Source organism: Zophobas morio, unplaced genomic scaffold (genome assembly GCF_036711695.1).
Source record: "Zophobas morio isolate AGI-343-1 ecotype UQ-CSIRO unplaced genomic scaffold, CSIRO_AGI_Zmor_V1 ptg000336l, whole genome shotgun sequence".
NCBI classification, from domain to species: domain Eukaryota; kingdom Metazoa; phylum Arthropoda; class Insecta; order Coleoptera; family Tenebrionidae; genus Zophobas; species Zophobas morio.
The window spans coordinates 6,663-27,267 of NW_026972440.1; the positions used below are offsets into that span (position 1 = coordinate 6,663).

Below are 20,605 nucleotides of genomic sequence, written 5' to 3' on the forward strand. Positions count from 1 at the left end.
AAGTACATAAGCCGTATAATAAAGCGAACAATTTTAATTTTTATGAAAAATTTATTAATGACTTTTGAAAAATTATTTGTTATACTTATCAAACTCGCTAAAGAAAAATTAAAAAAATTAAATTTCCTCATTTAGAAATCACTTTGTTAGTTCCTGATTTAAAATAATTAAAAGTAGGAAAAAAAATTCTACCGAAATTAAAAGTTAGACGATTTGCCTCCAGCATGGAGTTTGCCAAGTGGTTAAAGTAATGAGCATCATAATATGTTTCATTACTAGAAAATTCGTTTAATATACTAGACGTGCTCATTTCAAGGGGCTTTAGCTTTTCTTCAATCAGCTATAAAGAGATAAAAATATGTGTTTGTAAATAAATACTTGTAGATTAGAAAAGAAATTATTCTCAAATATTATAAATTTATTATAATACTTAACTAGGGAACCACACAGAGGACAATGTTTGCAGCCTTGAAAACTTTTTACTTGATGTTCTTTGTCAGTAAAAAAAAAATTATATACCAAAAACAATTTATTAAAATACTATTTACTTTTATCGTGATGAGCCTTTATTAATTCTAAATTAGTCTTATCATTTCTTTTAACACATAACTGACGGTTTTCAGAATCATAAAGAACAATTTGCCTTTTGTCATCATGAAATGCAATTATTTGCCAAGTGCCTTTGATAAAAAAGGTTTGAAAGTAAAATTTTTATATCTTAAGTTGAACAAAAAATGCTTTAATTTTACTATATTATATTTTATCAAATAATTATTTGGTAAAATTTTTTTATTATATTTTATAATACTTTTTTAGTTGAATAATAAAAACTTCATACTTATATATTTTTTTACTACTAAGTTCTCTATTTAGTATTATTATAAACTTCTTTACTATTTAACATAATTATATATAAATATTATAATATTAAAAACTCTTTTCCGCAGTGAAAGTTTTACTTGGCATCAGCATATTGGAGTTAATAGTTAGCCTTAGAAAACTGTATAGCAAAATCCAGCAAAACAGTTTTCAATGTGAAACCCGTAGAGGGCAACTTATACTTAAAAATGCAGGTATAGTACTTAATTTATTGATAATTATTTAAGATTTTTATTTGTAAAGTGGACTACATTTTCTTGAATAAAAAAAATAAATTATCAAGAATTATTAGATATATATTGGTTCAAAAGATGGAATCAAATATAACTTTTTTGTTTCCTTATGAGAAAGTAGTATACACCTTTTAGATAATAATAACTTATAAATAGTTATTAAATATATATATTATTTAAAGGTAATAAAACCGATCCCCTTTCGAAACTTTTTATGAGATTAAGTAATTGTAATGAACTCTGTCGATATTTTTTTTAAATTGGGAGAACGGGCCCAGCGATAAAACTTTAGCAAATAGAAAAAAGTTAACTATGGAATAATTTATAAAAGGCATTAACTATACGATTTCCTGAACTGAATAAGTAAATCCTGTTAAATAAAACTAAGAAGCATTTTCGAGTAATATATATATGTTATCCCTGCAATAGCCCACTTATAAGCTTAAATCAGCTTTAAAGGCAGTTTTTAAAAAATAGCTTCGAGAGGGGGGATTTGTAACGTAAAAATATAAAAGTAAACTGATTAAGAGCTATTATCAATATCGTGTTATAACCAAAAAATTTAAAAATGATGATAATTATATATATAGAAAGTGATGTAGTTAATTATTTATTTACAGTTTAAAGAAAAATTAAGTTTTCATAGTATAATTTTTTACTCAGATTGCAAATTTAAGGAAGTAGAGAACAATTTAAAAAACAGTGTTGTTCAAAAAATCTATGTTTTCTAGTGTAGTATTACTAAAGCTAAAAAGTAAAGGATTATAATATATAACCATGAAAAGAATCTAACGAACTAAATTAATTTGTAAAAACCAAAACGATTAAACAAAGTCATCTCCGGTTTAAAATAAGAATTATATAAACCAAAAATAGCCGAAATATAAATTTACGTACTCTTAAAAATAATTATATAAAATTTCAGAGAGCTTCATATTTTAAAATAGTAGATGAAATATTGATACTTTGATTTATTATAATAATTATTGAAAATTACACAATCAATTTAGTTTTTTTAAAAAATTTAACTTAATTAACGCAAATGAGGTTTATTAAATTATACGTTGTACTTCGTTACTTTTCTGACTTTTTTTTTAATTTAAAGATTAACCGATTATAACCTAAATTTATTCATTTGGCCTACAAAGACTAATTTATTAAGAAAACTAAAAGAACAAATACTCAAACTATTAAAAGTGACAGTAGTTCCATTCAAAACGGTTAAGCTCTAAAAAAAATTAATAAAACCTTTAAGAAAAACGAAAAAACGTATGTCGAAAGTATTAATGGAAATTAAAAAATTGTAGAGTAACAAAGTAGAATGACCTACAAAAATGGAGGTGCAGCCATGAAAATTACGTGTCTAACCGTATAGAATGTGGTTGGGGCGTGTGTAATATATACTATATCACGTGAGTTACGCCAAATGACTGCCCAAGAAAAAAAAAAATTAAAAAAAGTTTTTTAATTTTTAATTTTAGATTATTACAGAATTTCTATATTTTTAACTAAATCTTTTCCCAAATGCTTCATATAAGAAAGAATATAAACAATATTTGGTAGCATTTGCAAGCAGTCTTTTGCTTTCTTATCGGATTTTTCGGCCTATAATAAATTATGATAAAACAAATTTTATAAAAAGTAATTTAAAATTATATAAAAATAAAATTCCCATAAATAAAAAGTATAATATTATAATATCTTTCTTATAATTGGATTGCGTATAAAAAAGCAGCCTTCATTGGGAGGTTTCAGTCAATAAAAAGTACAATCTTATTAATATTTTAAAACAAATATTTCTTTAGACGCTGTAAAGTACAATATTTACTTAAAAAACTTACTTTTCATCTATGAAATATAAAAAAGTTTATTCAAATAAAAAAATATATAATATAGAAAAAAATTAATGAAACATTAAATATTTATAAGCAAAATAAAAAAATAATAGAAGAAAGTCCAGAATTACTGTTATTTTAAAATGTAAAACAATAGATAAAATACATAATAAAAAGCATAAATATAAGAAAAGATAACATTATTTAATATTATTAAGAAAAATATATATTACAAATAATTCAGAAATTTTTTTAAAATAAAATTATTATTTAGAAATTTAAAGCAATTATTATTTTTTATGATAACTAATATAACAATAAGAAAAGAATATTACTATTTATATTATTATTTATTTTAAAAAAACCGGAATAATAAAAATTATATATAAATAAATTTTTTATAAATATTATTTAATAATTCACAAAAAAAGATAAAAATAAGTATAAAACATTAATAAAAAAATAATATTAAAGTAAAATATTATTTATTATATGTAAAAATATATTAATATATCAAAAATTATAAAATATTATTTCAAAAAAAAATTATAATGAATGCCTATTAATATTAATAAATAATAATATATAAACAAAAGTTTTACTTTTGTAATAAGTATTAAAGTATAATTAATTTCTAATTTCTTCCTTTTTATTAATAATTTATAATGTAAAGTTTAAAAATAGTTATTATTAAATATAGATATTATATTTAGAAATATTTATATTTACATTTAATTATTTATTTATAGGAAAAGTTTACAAAAAATGAATTGTTAATAAATATGTACACCTGTATAAATATTTGAATTCATATTAAATTATTATTTAATTGTTAACTATATATATGTATATAATTATTTTAGTAATTACTTAGTATTAATTATTTATTTTAATGTTTAAAAATAAAAGTTAATAAAAATTTTTATAAATAAATTATATTTATTTTTACTTTTGGCTATTTATTTGGATTTAGATGCTTTCGAAAATTGTTAGTTTTAATTTTTATTATCTATATAAATTGTGAAGTTCATGAAATAAATTGTTATTACGAGCTGAAAGGTATATATAAATTTCTGTTTTTACTTTTTATAATTTATTTATAATAAAAAGTTTATAAAATAATAGTTAATAAATATTTACATGAACGGTTACTTTTTTATCTATTTTTTAAAATTTTAAGTAATTTTTATATTTACTTCTATTATTTCTTTATATTTTGTAGTATATAAATAAAAATTATAAATATTAGGTACTTTTTATAGTTAATTAATATATAAAAGTTCATAAATTAATTGCTTAGAAGTATTTATATATATATTAACTATTTATATACTTTTTAGTATTTATGAATACTTGTTTGATAGAATAACTATATGTGTATTTATTATGTTCGATTTAAAATTTATTAATAATTTAATGTTATAATATTATATGTATAAACATTATTACCTTTTAATTTTTTTTAAATTTTAAATTTTTTACTTTTCAAGCATTTTTATGTTAACTATTATTTCGACATTTTAGTATTTCTATATTCTATAAAATTTTAAGAATAATAATAATTTATTATGTAATATTATTTTTATTAGTAGCTGTATTTATACATTTGTATTTATTTATTACACTAATTAAGTTTGAATTATATAATTTTATAATATAAATTTACATAGATATTTATTACTATATTTTATTAATACTTTTCGATTAATAAAATATTATGATTTTTTGTGTTTTATAAATAAAAAAGTTCTTAAAAATAATAAAGAAAGCCTTAAACATTAATAACTTTTATTTTTATCATTTTTATTTAAATAGTATAAGTTATTGGTCTGCTTGTTAAATTATTTATTAAAAATAAGCCTTTATCTATAAGAATATATATTAATACCAATTTTATATATTATTTATAATATTATTATTAACAAATTTTAGATTTAAGTAAAATATAAAAATAATATTTTATTGAAAACTTTTATATTATTTTTAACTGTCAGTAGATTTATTAGTTCAATCCTTGAGAAAATAAAAAGAAAAAATATATTAAAATAAATATTAATAATAATTTAATATATTTATAATTGTTATATTTCCTTTTCTTAAAAAATACTATTACGAGATTTTTCGTATTAAAAAAATATACTTTTTACTATATTTACATTTTTCTTATTGTTTAAAAATAATAACCAATTTTTGATGCTGAGAGTAACTTCGTTGTTTTTTTTTTAAAGAGTAAATAAGCAATAAATAATTTTTTTAAAAATTCAAAAAATTTTAAAAAATTTTTGGAAAAGAAATATAAATTTTCTAATAATTAATAAAAAATAAATATATATAAAAATACTTAAAAGTTGAACAAATAAATTATATCAGAAATAATTCAATATAAATAAAAAAAAAAAAACAGAAAACTTTGAAAAACTTAAAAAGAAATTTAACCATTATAGTAACCATTATAGAAACGGAAATATTCAATGCTTTTGCTGTAGAAAAAGTGAACTGCTTAGGGTGAAAAGCTAAAGGTTTCCATAAAACATATATTTTAGAGCCTCCATGTTGGTCGTAAAAAAAAATGCTACAGAAGAGAACTCTTCCTGGTAAAAAAAAATATATATATATATAAATTAAAAATAAATAGTAAATATAGTATAGTAAAAAGTTAATAAAATAAACAAAAATCAATGAAAACTATTTTTAATAAAAAGTGCAGTAGCAGATAATTATTACTAGTAATAAATAGTAGATATACATAAAAATAATAATAAACATTTTATAATAAAAAAATTATATAAACACAAAAAATCAAAGTAAAATTAATATAAATTTATTTATTTTTTAATAGAAAATGCTTAAGAAGATAATTATTTCTTTAATATAATAATAATATATAAAGTAAAAAAATGGTAAATAATAAAAAGTTTCTAAGTTTCTAAATAATTAAAAAATAGGATAATTACTAATTAATTATATAATCATTTATATAAAATAATTGCTAAAGCAGAGAATTATTCCATAAAAAAATTTTGTATATAAATTAAAATAATAGTAAAATACAATAATAAAAAGTAAAAACATAAATAACAATGATAAAAATATGTAATAAATTAAGAGATAAAGATATATTATTTGTTATTTATAAGTTATTTATTTATTTTTATTTTTTAAAAAAAAGCTGCTACAGAAAACTCTTCTTAATAATAAAAAATATTCACAAAAAAATATATATAAATTAACAAAAGAAATTTATAGGTAATATAAAAAGTGATAAACAAATAAATATAAAGTATATAAAACAGAAGTATATTTATAATTAACTTATTAATATTTAGATTTTATAGTAAAATAAATAAATATTTAAGTAAAAGTATACTAAAAATAAGTTTAAAACACAGAAAGATATATATAAAAATTAATTAGTGTATTTAGAGAAAATAACATTTTTTTTATTTTTTTATAGTTTTTTTTAGAATATTTTGTATATATTTATTTTTAATTATTTTAAACTTTATAAAAATAAAACGATAATTATTAATTATATTAGTATAAACAAAAACCATCTAAAAAAATTTATATTATCTTGATTTATTATTTATAATAGTATATTTATTTATATTAATTATTAATTATTATTAAAAAAATTATTTGATTTCGAATCATTATTCTTCAGTTATTATATTTATTAATTAGTTACTATATTTCTTATAAATTATTATATTATAAAAAAATTATTTATAATAATTATTATTTTTAATTATTATTTTAATATATCATTTTAACAAAAAATTAAATATGTAAAATTCTTATTAATTATTTATATTATAAAAAATTTTATATTAGAAATTATTCTTCAGTTATTAATTTTACTTAATTTTTTCTATAAAAAGATATTTAATTCAGTAATATTACTACTTTTTATTTCATTTATAAAAAATAAAAACAAAATATGTTTATTTATTATTTATCATATCGAGTTTTATTTTAACAGTGATTATATATAAAAACTATTTATAATAATTATTCTTAAAATAATATTTTTATTTATAATTTCTTAATAACAGTTACTGCGTGTAATTATTATTTATTTATATCATTATAAAAAATTATTCTATTAGATTTATTTATTTGTTGTATAAAATTTTATAATATACAATTATAATCTTAAATTTATATTATATAAAAATTACTTATAATATTTATCATTTAGTTATAAATTTCTTAAGCTTTTATTAAAAAAAATATTACTTTGTATATCTATAACATATTATTTATAATTAATAAAAAATTATTTATAACAATTAATATTCACTTATATGATTATCAAGAATATATTAAATATTTTAATAAGTAAAATAATTATTATTTAAAAAATTATAAAGTATTTAATTATAACTTTCAGTAGTTATTTTATATATTATTTTTTTTAATAACAATTATTATCCACAATTATTATTATTTATTATTAAATAGAATTTATTTTGTTATAAATATTTAATATAATTTATTTTTATTAATAATTTATTTATATAATATTAAATAATAAAATTATTTATCGTTAATTAAAAAAATATTATAAGATGTAAAAGTATTATTAATTATGTAAATATTTTATAAGAGAGAGTAATTATTTATTATAAAAATATTATTATTATAAATTAACTTATTATAAAAAGAATTATCTAATAAAAACTAATATGTTTATATTTTTTATTCATGAATAATTATAAATGTATTTATTATTATTTATTTATATTATTACTTATTCATTTATATTTTCTTTAAAAAGATTATATTGATAGTACATAAATATAAAGTACATATATGAAGGTATATAGAAACGAAAAAAGAATTAATAATATAAAGAATAAAAAATAGATTTTAAGTAAAAAAAATAATTATTTATAATATGTAAATATATTTATATGGATAGAAATAAAATAAAGGGTACTAAATATTATTAAAAATAGGATATATAAACGTAGATAAATTTATATTTAAAATAAATACATTATAAAAATAAATTTATTAAATATTAATACAAAAAATATCAAAAACTACTGATTTAAAAATAAATGTATATAATAAAAGATATATAAATATATGTACAGATATTTTTACTATAATAATTTAATAAATATATATAAAAAAATAAGTGTACAGTTAATAATATGTAAATATATATTTTTTTGAAAAGAATAAAATAAATGATTCAATTATATAAATATATATATACATGATAAAAAATAAATGTATATATATTATTTTGTATAAGTACATACAAATAAATAGAAAAATAATAAAGAAGTGTACATAATATTAGTTTAAATAAACATTTAATATAAATATAATAATGCAATTAATAAATAAATAATTATATAAAAAATACTACAAGTATATTTATATATTGTGTGTGAAACAAAAATATAACAGAATATAAATAGGATAATAAATATATATAATAAAAAATAAAGAAATATATATAAATATAAATTATACATATTATATACGTGTTCATAAATATATTTACGTGTGTGTAGACATTGCATATAAGAAAGTATATAACTACATATATATATATATGAAAATACCACTAAACTTTGAAAGTAGCTCTTCACTGGATCATAATTCACCTTTGAAAACTTATTCACTTTAGAAGAGTGGAGCACTTCCAAGTTTTTAAAGACTTTCGGCTTATCAAAAAGAGATTCACTTTTGCGAGTGACCATTGAGGATTTGAGGGAAATAAGCAGATCGAAATCTTTAGTTATCGGGATAAAAAAACGCTTGAAAAATAATATTAATTAGTAAATAATATATATAAAAATATATAAAATATTTAGAAAAAATCCATAAAGTATAAATATAAGTATAAATTTGAAAAAATATAAAATATCATAATAAAAAAATATATATTAAAAATATAATATAGAAAAACAGAAATATTATAAAAATAGAATATATAATATGAAAAAAACAGAATTATTTAAAAAAGAAAATATAAATATATGATAATGTAAAATAAAGAATGTTAATAATAAAGATAATTATACAAAATAAATAATAGATATACTATATATTATGAATACCTATAAAGATATAAATGTAAGGTGAATAATAAGTGAAAAAATCTTAAAAAACGCAAAATACAAAAAAGTTTAAGCCACTGGTCAGAGAGGTTGAAGGACGCACACAATCCAACCAAAAAGAAGAGTGATTTTTTGCTAATAAACAAATCCTGTTGAAAATTTCGGGGGTAGTGTTGCCCTCGAACCCAACGCACTTCCATTCATAATAATCTCCGCCTAAAAAATAAAAAAGAAGGTATAAATAATAAAAAAATATGATTTAATTATATTTTAATATATAACATCATAAAACGTGCATAATAACGGTATTAATATATAATAATAAAAGTATTATTATAGACACTTACTATAATATAAAAATTATAAAAAAATATTGAGACTAAAGTAATATATATAAAACAATTATTATAAAAATATAAGACCGCTGGTGTTACTAAAATAAAAAGCAAAAGTATTGATTATTATATAAAGTATTGTTATTATCATTATATTATTATTGTTATTAATACTATTACTATTACTATCATAATTACCCTATTGTAATGTATAACAATATTGTTATATCTATAATTCTTATTACTATTACTATTCCTATAGAATTCATTGTAAATAATAAATCTCAATTATAAGAAATAAAAATACTACTTTTATATTCCCTATCAAGCGAGGTAACAACAACGCAAGGAGGCAACTTTTGCCGGACTTCAATAGGAAGCTCAGAAAGTTTATATATACTGTTAAGCTCTTCGGAAGTAAAACTTCTATCAAAATCGACAATGACAGGCGTAATAACAAAATTCGTATTCCCAAGAAAACTTAAAACTCTAAAAGAGAAAATAATAATAAATAATAAAGTTTTTTTTTAAAAAAAATTATAAAGATAATACTAAAATTACTTACAGTTTTAAAAGTATAATAAAAAAAAGAAAAATGTATTGAAATATATATATAACAATAATAAAATTAATATTATATACATATATTTATTAAATGTTGTATTGTTATAAACTATAATAGTATTATTAAAAATGGTATAAAAAAAATTTTTTAAAGACAAAAAATAAAAAAAAAGCAGTAAAGTTATATATATATTGTGTATAACTAATAATACCAATATATATAATATATATTTTAACAGTTTTATTATTAAAAAATATATTTAAAAATGTTAATAAAAAGATTAAAAAAATTAGAGAAAAATATAAAAAATATTATAAAAAGATAATTATTAAATATTATTTAAAAATATTATAAGCAAATATATAGTAGATATTAATAAAAATATAAAAATATAGATAAAAATAATTTAATATTAGAAATATATATGAAAAAACAATTTTTTCAAAATTGCTTTATTATCTAAAAATATAACTTATAATAATAATAATATAAAAAAATTATATAATAAGTATAAAAATTAATTAAAACAAGGAAAATACTATATATTATATAATATTATTATTATAAAATAAAATAAAAGTAAAAATAATAACAATACATATTAAAGAACAAATAAATCTATATATAATAAAAAATTGAAAAAAAAAATTTACAAGTAAATTATAAAATGAAAAAAAATATTATAATATCAATAACAAAAGTATACATAAGAAAAATAGAATTAAGTTTCTGTTATATAATAATTATAAAAAAAAATTTTATAATAATATAAAGGAAAAATATATTTAATAATAAAAAGAATGAAAAAGTTAATAATATATATCCGAACTTTTTCATAACTTTTTTAATGTTTTTTTAACTCCTATTGTTTATACAAAAAACTTATAGAAAAAAATTAAAGAACGAAAGATCCAATAACTTACAAGAAAAAACAATGAAACCAACATATTAAAATTGTGCAATTAAAAAAAAGGTTGAAATTCAATAATTTTAATGTGTCAAAATATAGAATATTTCCTACCAAGCTAAAAAAGCGTACAATTTTATTAAACACGAATAAAAAAAAATCTAAAAAAGATCAGCCAATAATAATAAATATTCAGAAGAAATAACAAATTAAAATTTATAAAATTTACATGAAGTACAACAAAAAAGGTAAAAAAATAAACCGATAAAATCCTTGTAAAAGGGACCCTGGAGGGCTATACGGGAAGGAATTAAGGTAAACTGATGCAACAAGAAGCTCCAAAAATTCATCTTCATAAAAATTAGAGAAGAGATGAGAATGAACCCAGCGCTTAAACAACCGGGCCGTTTCACTGTAACTTGGAAACTATAATAATAATGAGTAATAAACTTTTAATAATATTAAAATATAAATAATAGCAATAAGACAAACGAAATAATAATATTATTATAACTCATAAAATTTAATAATATAAAAGTAATTAAAGAAAAAATTATAAATAATATATAATATATAATAAAAAATAATACGAGTAGTAATAAATAATACTACCAATAATTAAAAAAGAAAATAACATTAATAATTAAAATAAAAATAGAAATGAGAAAAATTAGTTATAATTATATTAATAAAAAAAAAAAAACGAACGTATAGTAAAAAATAAAAATAAATGAGTAATATAACAAAAAAATAAATAATATTAATATATTATTAGAAAAAACAAACATTTAATTATAAGTAATAATAATATAAATAATATTGGGAAATAATATTAATATAAAACAGAAAGTAAAAAATAATATTATATTAAAATTTGTAATAATAAGTATAATAATAATGTATAATAAAAATAAGACGAATAGTAATTATAAGTAATAATAGTTATAATCTTGATAAATATAAATTTAAAATAAAATAAACAAAATATATAAATAATAATAAACGAAAGAATAACCAACATTAGTATATAACAAACAGTAATAAAAATAATAATTTATAATAATAATAGAGTTATAATAGTTATAAAAATATTAATAAACGATAAAAAAATAAAGTGATTTAATAAAAATATTAAAAATAAAAAAATAATATATTAAATAATAGTTGAATAAGTTTATAAGAGTAGAAACAATAATGATATAAAGAGTTGATAACTCATAAATGGATAAACAAAAACAGTCATAATAATAAGCTATAAAAATTAGAATATAATAATTATTGTAATAATAAAAATTATTATATAAAAATAGTTATAAAAAAAAAGAATATAATAAGCACCTTATAAAACTGAAATAATAATATTATTTATAATATACAGAATAATAGTTATAAAAAAATAAACATAATAAGCGCTTCAAAAATATAAAAAAGTTAAGAACATTAAGAAATATAAATATATTGAAACATTATAATAAAAGTTTTTTAAGAAGTATATTTAATAAGCATTTAAAAATTTAACATTATTCTAAAAGTAAAAAATGATAATAAATAACAAAAAATGGTAAAAGACTATATATAAGCCCTTTAAAAAAATTATAAAAAAAATATTTATAGATAATAATAATAATAGTAAATATATAAAATACTTATAATAAAAGTCTAAAAAAAAAAATAGTAGTTTTAAATCAATTTAATAAGTATTAAAAAAAGGGAGAAGTTATATAATATTAATAAATAAAAAATTAAATATACGCACTTTAATAAATACCTGAAAATGAACATTTTGTAAAAGAGCATGGAGACGTGGTTTTATATAGAAAGTTCTGAGCCAAATAGAGCTTTTTACTAGATCACAAAGAATTGAACGAAGTAGAAAACCTGGAAAAATATATTTTTTTGTAGAAAATTCTAAGTATTATAAATTATATATAAAAAATACATTGCCCACATAAAAATTATTATAAGATATATTCAAAAACTACTTAAAAGTTATAATAAAAACAAATGTTCAAATATATTAAATATAATAGAAAAAGTTTATGAAAATTAAATAAAATTAAAATTTTGATTTTTTTAGTTAATAAGATATTAAAAAATTTTTTGAAGAAATAATATAAATAAAATCTATAATATTTAATAAAATAATATATAATAAATGTATACATAATTAAAAAAAAGAAAAGATGAAATATATAATTAAAAAAGAGGTTAATATATTGTAATAAAAATAAAATACTAAAAAAAAATATATAAAAGAAAAAATAAGAAAAAAATATAACAAAAAATATACTTAAAAAAATTTATAAAAAAAATTCAGAGAAAAATTTAAAAATTTTACGTATGTATTATATATAAAAAGTAAATCATATTAGTAATAAATATATATAACCTAATAAAAATGAAAAAAAAATATACTAAAAAATATAAGTTAAAAAAGTTAAATATTAAAATTATAAAAATTTATATATTAATTGCTTTCTTACAAAAAAAGAAAATCATATTTATAATAAATATAAATGTAATATAATAAAAATAAATACAAATATATATTTACGTACAAAATATAAAAATTTTTTAAAATTATTGTAAAATGTACAATATTATAAAATATACACAAATATATATTATTATATATAATAGAAGAAAAAACTTCTCGTTCAATATTTTATTATTAATAATATATTAAAAGTATATATTTGAAAAAAAAAAAGGGTAATTATAATAAAAATAAATAAATTAAAAAAAAAAAGTTATTTACAATATTTTTATTATAAAAATATGAATACAATTATATAATACTATAAAAAAATAATAAATAAAAATTTTCTCGCTCAAATATATCATTAATAAAAAATATTATTTATAGAATAAGAATTAAATAAAATTTAATTAATAAAGTATAGATAAACCTTCTTGCTCAACGAATATTATAATTATAAATAATTTGAAAATAATAAAAATATAATCAAAAGTAAAAAATAGAAATTTATATCATAATAAAACTCTATAAAGAGTATTTTACTAAAAAAAAATGAGGATAAAGATATATTTTTATATATGAAAATAAAAAATATAAATAGTCACGCTTAGTAAATATTATTTTTTTAAATATCAATGTTACATAAGATTTATATATAAAAGTGTGTAATTAATATTTTATTTTAGTAATAATAAAAAAAACTTTGCCGCTCAACAATATTAATTTATATTAAAAAATATTTTAATATAAAAGGCTATAAATTATATTTATATTTAAAATAAAAAATAAAAATATATTATATATATATAAAAATAACTTTCTCATCCAGCTAATATTATTTTTTTACATATCAATAATATTAAAAAAGATTTAATATATAAAAGTATATAAATAATTAGAAGTAAAAATATATTTTCACATATAAAAAATAAATAAAAAAACCTTCTCGCTCTACAAAAATTCTTATCTTGAACGCAATTCCGCCTTTTAACACTTCTAAGTGTGCTGGAGTAACAAAACACTGAAGCGCTTCACTTTCAAAGGACTTGGATATAGAAATAATAAAAAATAAAATAAATAATAATTATACAAAATAAATATTATTTATGGTAGTAATAATATAAATAATGAATTATAAATAGTAATGATAAAATATAAAAATAAATAATACAATTGACAGTAATAGAAATAATAATAATTTTTATAATGTAAAATACATACAATATTATAAAATATGATAATAATATATAATAATATTATAATTATAATAGTAAAAATAATAAACTATAAAAAGAAAAATAATAAATATATAACAACAATATAATGTTAATGATAGTAATAAAGAATGTTACTAAAGGTTATATAAAAAGAATAATAATTATAAAAGTATTAATAAAAATAGTAAAATATAAAATAAATAATAACTCAAATAATAATGAATAACATTTAAGATAATAATAAATAACAATAATAAAATTTATATATTATATTATAATAACTATATAAATAGTAATACTAAGGAGTACAATAAAGAAATAATAAAAAATATTAAAGATAGTAATATATAATAATAGTAAATATTTAGTAATTATAATATATAATAAAATATAACATATTATCATTATAATAAAATATAGTAATAAATAACAAAGAGAGTAATAATTAAAAATACTAATTGCAAATAATAAAATATCGATATAATAATTTTAATACAAAATAATAAATAATAGAAATCAAACATAACAATAATAAAATATAATAATGAGTAATAAATAATAATAATTATTATTATATATAAAATAATAATCATTACTTCCAATGAAGATGCCAATTTTAAATAAAGCGCAACTTTTACGTTCTGAATGGCTTCATAACAATCCGGCCATTTGCTGCTGCTCTCCATGAGAAGATGAATATCAATAAAAGGAATAAAGTCTATTCATATAAAAAAAATATAAGAGTTATTAATATAAATATTTAGATAAAAGGTATTGACTTTGAGAATATTAAAAATTAAAATATTAAAAATAATAAGAGAACATTAATCAAAAGAATAGAGTCTACTTATAAATGAAAAAATAAAATTATTTTTAGAAATATTTATGAAAAATGTATTAAGCTTAATAAGAATAATAATAATTATGATAGTGATAATAATAATAAAATATTAATAAAAAAGAATATAGTCTATTTATATAAAAAATTAAAAGTTATTTATAAAAAATTGATATAAGCATCAAGATAGATAATCAATAAGAAAAAATAATAAGTATTAAGTTTAATAAAAATATATAAGCAATAAAAAAAAATAGTTTATTTATATTAAAAATAAATAAAAGTTATTTATATAAAAAATATTAATAGCTATACAAAGTAAGGAAGCCGAAACGTTTACAACTGATTACTAGTTAATTGTACTTTTCTAGTACACTTACTATATATAAATATTTCTTTTAACAATTTATAAGTATTATGATATATTAACTTTTTTTACTTTTTTAGTTATTAGTTATTATAAAACTTTTGAACAATTAAGATATTCACTATTTTTGATATTTCTTTTAACTATTAAAAGAATTATAATGAAAATGACTTTTTTTATTTTATTATTTGTAATAAAACATTCGTACTTTTCTAATGCATTTATTATTTTTTATTAGTTCTTTTAACAATTTATAAGTATTATAATCCATATGACTTTTTTTACTTATTATTTTTTATAAAACTTTTGTACCTTTTCAATGTTTTTTAACTTATAATAATTATTATATGTTAAATATTTTATTTTTTATTTATACTTTTTTATAGCATTTACTAAAATTATAACAATTTACTATTATAAAAAAGAATATTACATAAAAGTTATCTTAATGGAAAAAAATATTAAGGAAGTGTATTAAGTTAATAGTATAATAATAGCATATATATATACATATAAAAAAAAGAATAATAGTTATTTTTAAAAAGAAAATTAATAAATTATAAATGCATTAAGCTTGATAATAGTAGTAATTATTATAAATTTAATAATTATCAATAAAATAAATAAAATTTAAATATATAAAATAAAAGTTGTTTTTATAAAATATATACAAATACAATAATATTAAACGTAATAATAATAGAACATTAGCAAAAGAATAATTATTTACTTATATATAAATATGTTATTATTATTTAAAGGTAATGATAATATATGCATTATACTTAATAATACAAAAAAAATAGAAATAATAAATTAAGTTACTAATATTAATAATAATAATACCCGAGTATGGAGGAAGAATAACTTCAGTATAACGAAGAAGAGGAGAAGTTGTATAGAAATTAGCAACGTATAAAGGAAGATCTGCTTTTTTAATCTGCTTAATGATTTCCTCGTGCAGGGCAATAACTTGACTCTTTATAGAAAATAATATAGTAAATAGTATAATATAATTCTCTATAAAAAAATATAACAAGCACAATGAAAGAATGAAAAGTTTATATAAAATATAAATATAAAATAAAAATTTTTTTAACTAACAAACACAAGTAAAAATTAAAAGATAAAATATAATAATAAAAATATTCAAGTTGTATTGATAATAACAATACCTGAGAGGAAATTTGATTCAAGATTTGCTGGCTACGATTGGATGGATTTAGATCGGCCCCACCACCACTTACCAAAAAATTATGAAGCTAATTATTAATTTAAAATTAAAATAATAATAAAAATTAATAAAGAAAATAAATAATAAAATTTTCAAAATCTAATGAAGCTAAATAACTAGAGTTATATTATAATTATAAATATTATAGAAACTTAACGTGAAAGCATGAAGAAAAGTTAAAAACAATAACAATAATACACTAATAATAATAAAAAATAAAAATATTTATGGAAAATAAGGAAGCTGAATAATAACAATAAAAAAAATTACTAAATAATAGCATAATATTAAACTTGTCAAGGTATGATAAGGTTACTTAATAATATTTAACTATTAAAAACAGAAAATAATAATAAATATATTTAAAACTAATGAGACAAACCAGTAAAAATAATATTAATAAAAAAATACTAATGATGTTAATAAAAATAATAATAAACCTGAAAAAAATTATGAAGCTAATTAATAACTATTATAAGAAAACATTAATAAAATATTTGAAAAAATATATTTATTATAAAAAATTAAGCAAATTACTAACAATAATAAAATAGTAACAAAATATATTTAATATTTTTAAAATATTATAAACCTTATAAATAACAAAAATAGTAAAATAGTAATAAAATGCAAATAAAAATAAATTTATAAAAAAACCTCATAATACTAATATAATAGTATGGTACTAATATTTTTAACATTATTTATTAAGACATTATAAAGCTAATTAAGAACAAATGAACAAAATATTTATACATAATATGAAAAGCTCAGTAGTAACGATAATAGTAAAATATATTAAAATTATTAAATAAATAATAAAGCTAAATAATAAGAATAAATATAATATGAATAAATAGTATAAAATAAGTAAACTTACTAAAGTACATAAGAAAAATAGAATTTATTAATAATAATTATATTTATAAAAAATGTAAAAATAAGTAATAAATTTACCGAAAAATCATGAATTTAATTAACCATAAAAATGATGCATTATTAATATAAATAATAATAATAAACGTATCATGAAAGAAAGGAGTAAAATTAGAAAGAATAATAATATAATAATAATAAAAAATAACAAACTCTATAAAATAATATAAAGAGTATAATAAAAAATGGGTTAGTAATAATTATAAAAGTAACGATTAATAAAAATAACTATTTCTATAATATAATAATTGGTAATAACAATGAATTTACATAGTTATAATAGTACTAATAATAATTATAAAATCAATTATATAAATAATAAAATCTATAATACAATAATTAATAAAAACAATGAAGTTATATAATTATAATAGTATACCGTTAGTAATAATTATAAAAATAATAATATATAAAGATAACAAATTTCTATAATATATTAAATAACAATAATCATGATGTTCGATATTACAATAATATATAGCTAATAATACACATTACAAAATTTATAAAAATATTTATAATAAATTCTATAAAGTAATAACTAGTAACGATGAAGTTAATTAAGTAGAATTATATATTATAAATAATAAATAAAGATAACAATTTCAATAAAATGATGAATAAATACGTATATGATAATAACGATGAGCAATAATAATGATAATTAATATTAATAGTTATAACAAACCTGATCGTACACAAAAATTAAATTTGAATCGCTGAAAGAAAAATTCGCGATACCAAAATAGAAATGAAGTAAATAAAGGCATATGGCCTCAATCACAAGGTGCGGGCTTCGGCGAGTGCATTGGTTATCGTTATTTCCCGAACCTTCCAGTAAGTCCCACGTGGTTGTCTCCCTTATGACGCGGTCGTCAAAGCACCGCAGTTCAGCCTTCGAACCCCAAAATTCACGAAATTTTTGAGCTTTCGAAGGTACAATAATTATTATTATAAGATAACAAAGTTTTTTACTATACTAATACTTTAGTTTATTACTAAAACGTTGGTAAAAAAATAAAATCTCTTTTACAATGATAATAAATATTTTAAAAAAATTAGTCTACTATTAATATTACTTACTTAATAGTTTACTACCAAAAAGTTAATTAAAAAAATGCTTCTGTAATAACATAAATTACATATGCGCTTTTAATATTTTTATTATAAAATAAACTTTACATGTTTTAGGTTTTAAAAAATATTTTTAAGATTAATTAGATTTTCTTATAATTACTAATATTTTACGGTAATTAAAAAAAACTTTGAAAGCTTTCTAAAAGTGTTATACTTTAATAGTAAAAAGAACAAGTTTTTAGTGATAAAATTCATTAATAAAAATTGCTTTCATTATAACAAAATATATATAAGACTTTAAATATTATATAATAATAGTTTTGATAAGTAATATTAACATCAGAATATAATAAATAAAAAATTTATTTAAGTTATTTATTAATAATAATAGTTATACTTAAATAACTACAAAAATGATTATTGTATATATATGGAAACCAAATAATACATATTTATTAATAATTTTATAAAACTTTTTCTATTAATTATTAAGTTAAACTAAAATTTTTATACATATCAACAATATAAATAAAAAAGTTTCCTATAACCAAACAATAAGTTTAATAAATAATTTCTTGAAGGTATTACTACTTTAAAAATAAAACACAAAATATTGATAACTTTTTTTATAATATAATAGTTTTCCATAGGCGACACAAATAAACATATAAAAGCTTTAAGGTTCTATATATTTTCTAATATAAATTACTACTATTATAGTTCCAATATACAAAATAAAATTTCCTTAGAAGTCTTGCTATAGTTAATATATTATTACCTTCCTATAAGCCAGATAAATACTATACTCTTATAGTTTCTCTCTCACAACAATAGTTTCTTATAAGAAGCACTAAAAACTCGAAAGTTTTTATAATATAGTAATTTCATAAAAATTCTTGTTATTACTTTCTTATAACCACTAAAATATTAAATAAAATTAACAATGTTTCTTAACAATAGTTTCTTACAAAAAGTACTAATGCAAACAATTTCTACATAAAAATAATAACCCCTCAAAAGTTTTTTTATAGTTTTAATTAAAATAATAATAAAAAATCTTCTAACAAATCGTCTTAGAGTTATAATATTATTACTTTCTACAAGCCACATGTTTCTATATATTAACCAGTTTCTTATAAAAAGTATTAAGACAAACAATTTCAGTATACGAAACCCTTTTTGAATTTTGATACAGTTTAACTATAAAATAATGGAGAAAGAAACCTTCTAACGTATCGTCTGCGCGGGGGCCCTCATCAAGCATGCGTCCAGCGTTATTATAATCAAGCAAAAGCCCATAAGAAAGCCAAGAAATATCCTCAATACGAACAGGCGGACGAGTTACTTCCCATAGAGAAAGTTTCCTGGATTCTCTCATTCCCAAAAGAAATAGCTTATAATATAAAAATAAATAAATATATATTATATATAATAATAATAACAAGAATAAAAATAAAAATAATTAATACATATATAAATGATAATTAATAAATATTTAAAAATAATAAATCAATGTAAAAAGTATATATGAAGTATTAATAATAATATAAATAGGATAAATATATAAAAAATATATATAATAAAAATATCTGTCGGTAAGTCCAGTTCTGAGCACTTCTTCAA

The 20,605-nt window shown here is 16.3% G+C and overlaps 1 protein-coding gene and 2 long non-coding RNA genes across 3 annotated transcripts; all 3 read right to left on the reverse strand.

The window, feature by feature from the left end:
• Nucleotides 1–266: 266 nt before the first annotated feature.
• Nucleotides 267–655, reverse strand: LOC135120084 (uncharacterized). Its single transcript, XR_010278497.1, has 3 exons — nucleotides 549–655; nucleotides 436–491; nucleotides 267–340 (listed from the first exon to the last, which is right to left on the reverse strand). It is a non-coding gene; the product is annotated as an uncharacterized LOC135120084 (long non-coding RNA).
• A 1,988-nt stretch (nucleotides 656–2,643) lies between these two features.
• LOC135120078 (uncharacterized) lies at nucleotides 2,644–9,234 on the reverse strand. The gene is made up of 4 exons (XR_010278493.1): nucleotides 9,089–9,234; nucleotides 8,530–8,724; nucleotides 5,396–5,538; nucleotides 2,644–2,717 (listed from the first exon to the last, which is right to left on the reverse strand). It is a non-coding gene; the product is annotated as an uncharacterized LOC135120078 (long non-coding RNA).
• A 3,120-nt stretch (nucleotides 9,235–12,354) lies between these two features.
• On the reverse strand, nucleotides 12,355–20,369 carry LOC135120081 (nucleolar protein 6-like). Its single transcript, XM_064044426.1, has 8 exons — nucleotides 20,207–20,369; nucleotides 18,594–18,832; nucleotides 16,911–16,997; nucleotides 16,582–16,714; nucleotides 15,127–15,248; nucleotides 14,256–14,358; nucleotides 12,638–12,712; nucleotides 12,355–12,359 (listed from the first exon to the last, which is right to left on the reverse strand). The coding sequence occupies exons 1-8, from the start codon at nucleotides 20,358–20,360 to the stop codon at nucleotides 12,355–12,357; spliced, it is 918 nt and encodes a 305-aa protein (XP_063900496.1). The 5' UTR covers nucleotides 20,361–20,369.
• Nucleotides 20,370–20,605: the final 236 nt, after the last annotated feature.

What these genes read in the sequence shown, in the direction of transcription:
- LOC135120081 (XM_064044426.1), bottom strand. Translation starts at nt 20,360, where the DNA reads ATGAGAGAATCCAGGAAACTTTCTCTATGGGAAGTAACTCGTCCGCCT. An exon ending in CGCAGACGATACGTTAGAAG is followed by an intron (nt 18,833 to 20,206) that starts GTTTCTTTCTCC and finishes TACCTTCGAAAG; the next exon opens with CTCAAAAATTTCGTGAATTT. An exon ending in AATTTTTGTAGAGCGAGAAG is followed by an intron (nt 12,713 to 14,255) that starts GTTTTTTTATTT and finishes ATATTTTTCCAG; the next exon opens with GTTTTCTACTTCGTTCAATT.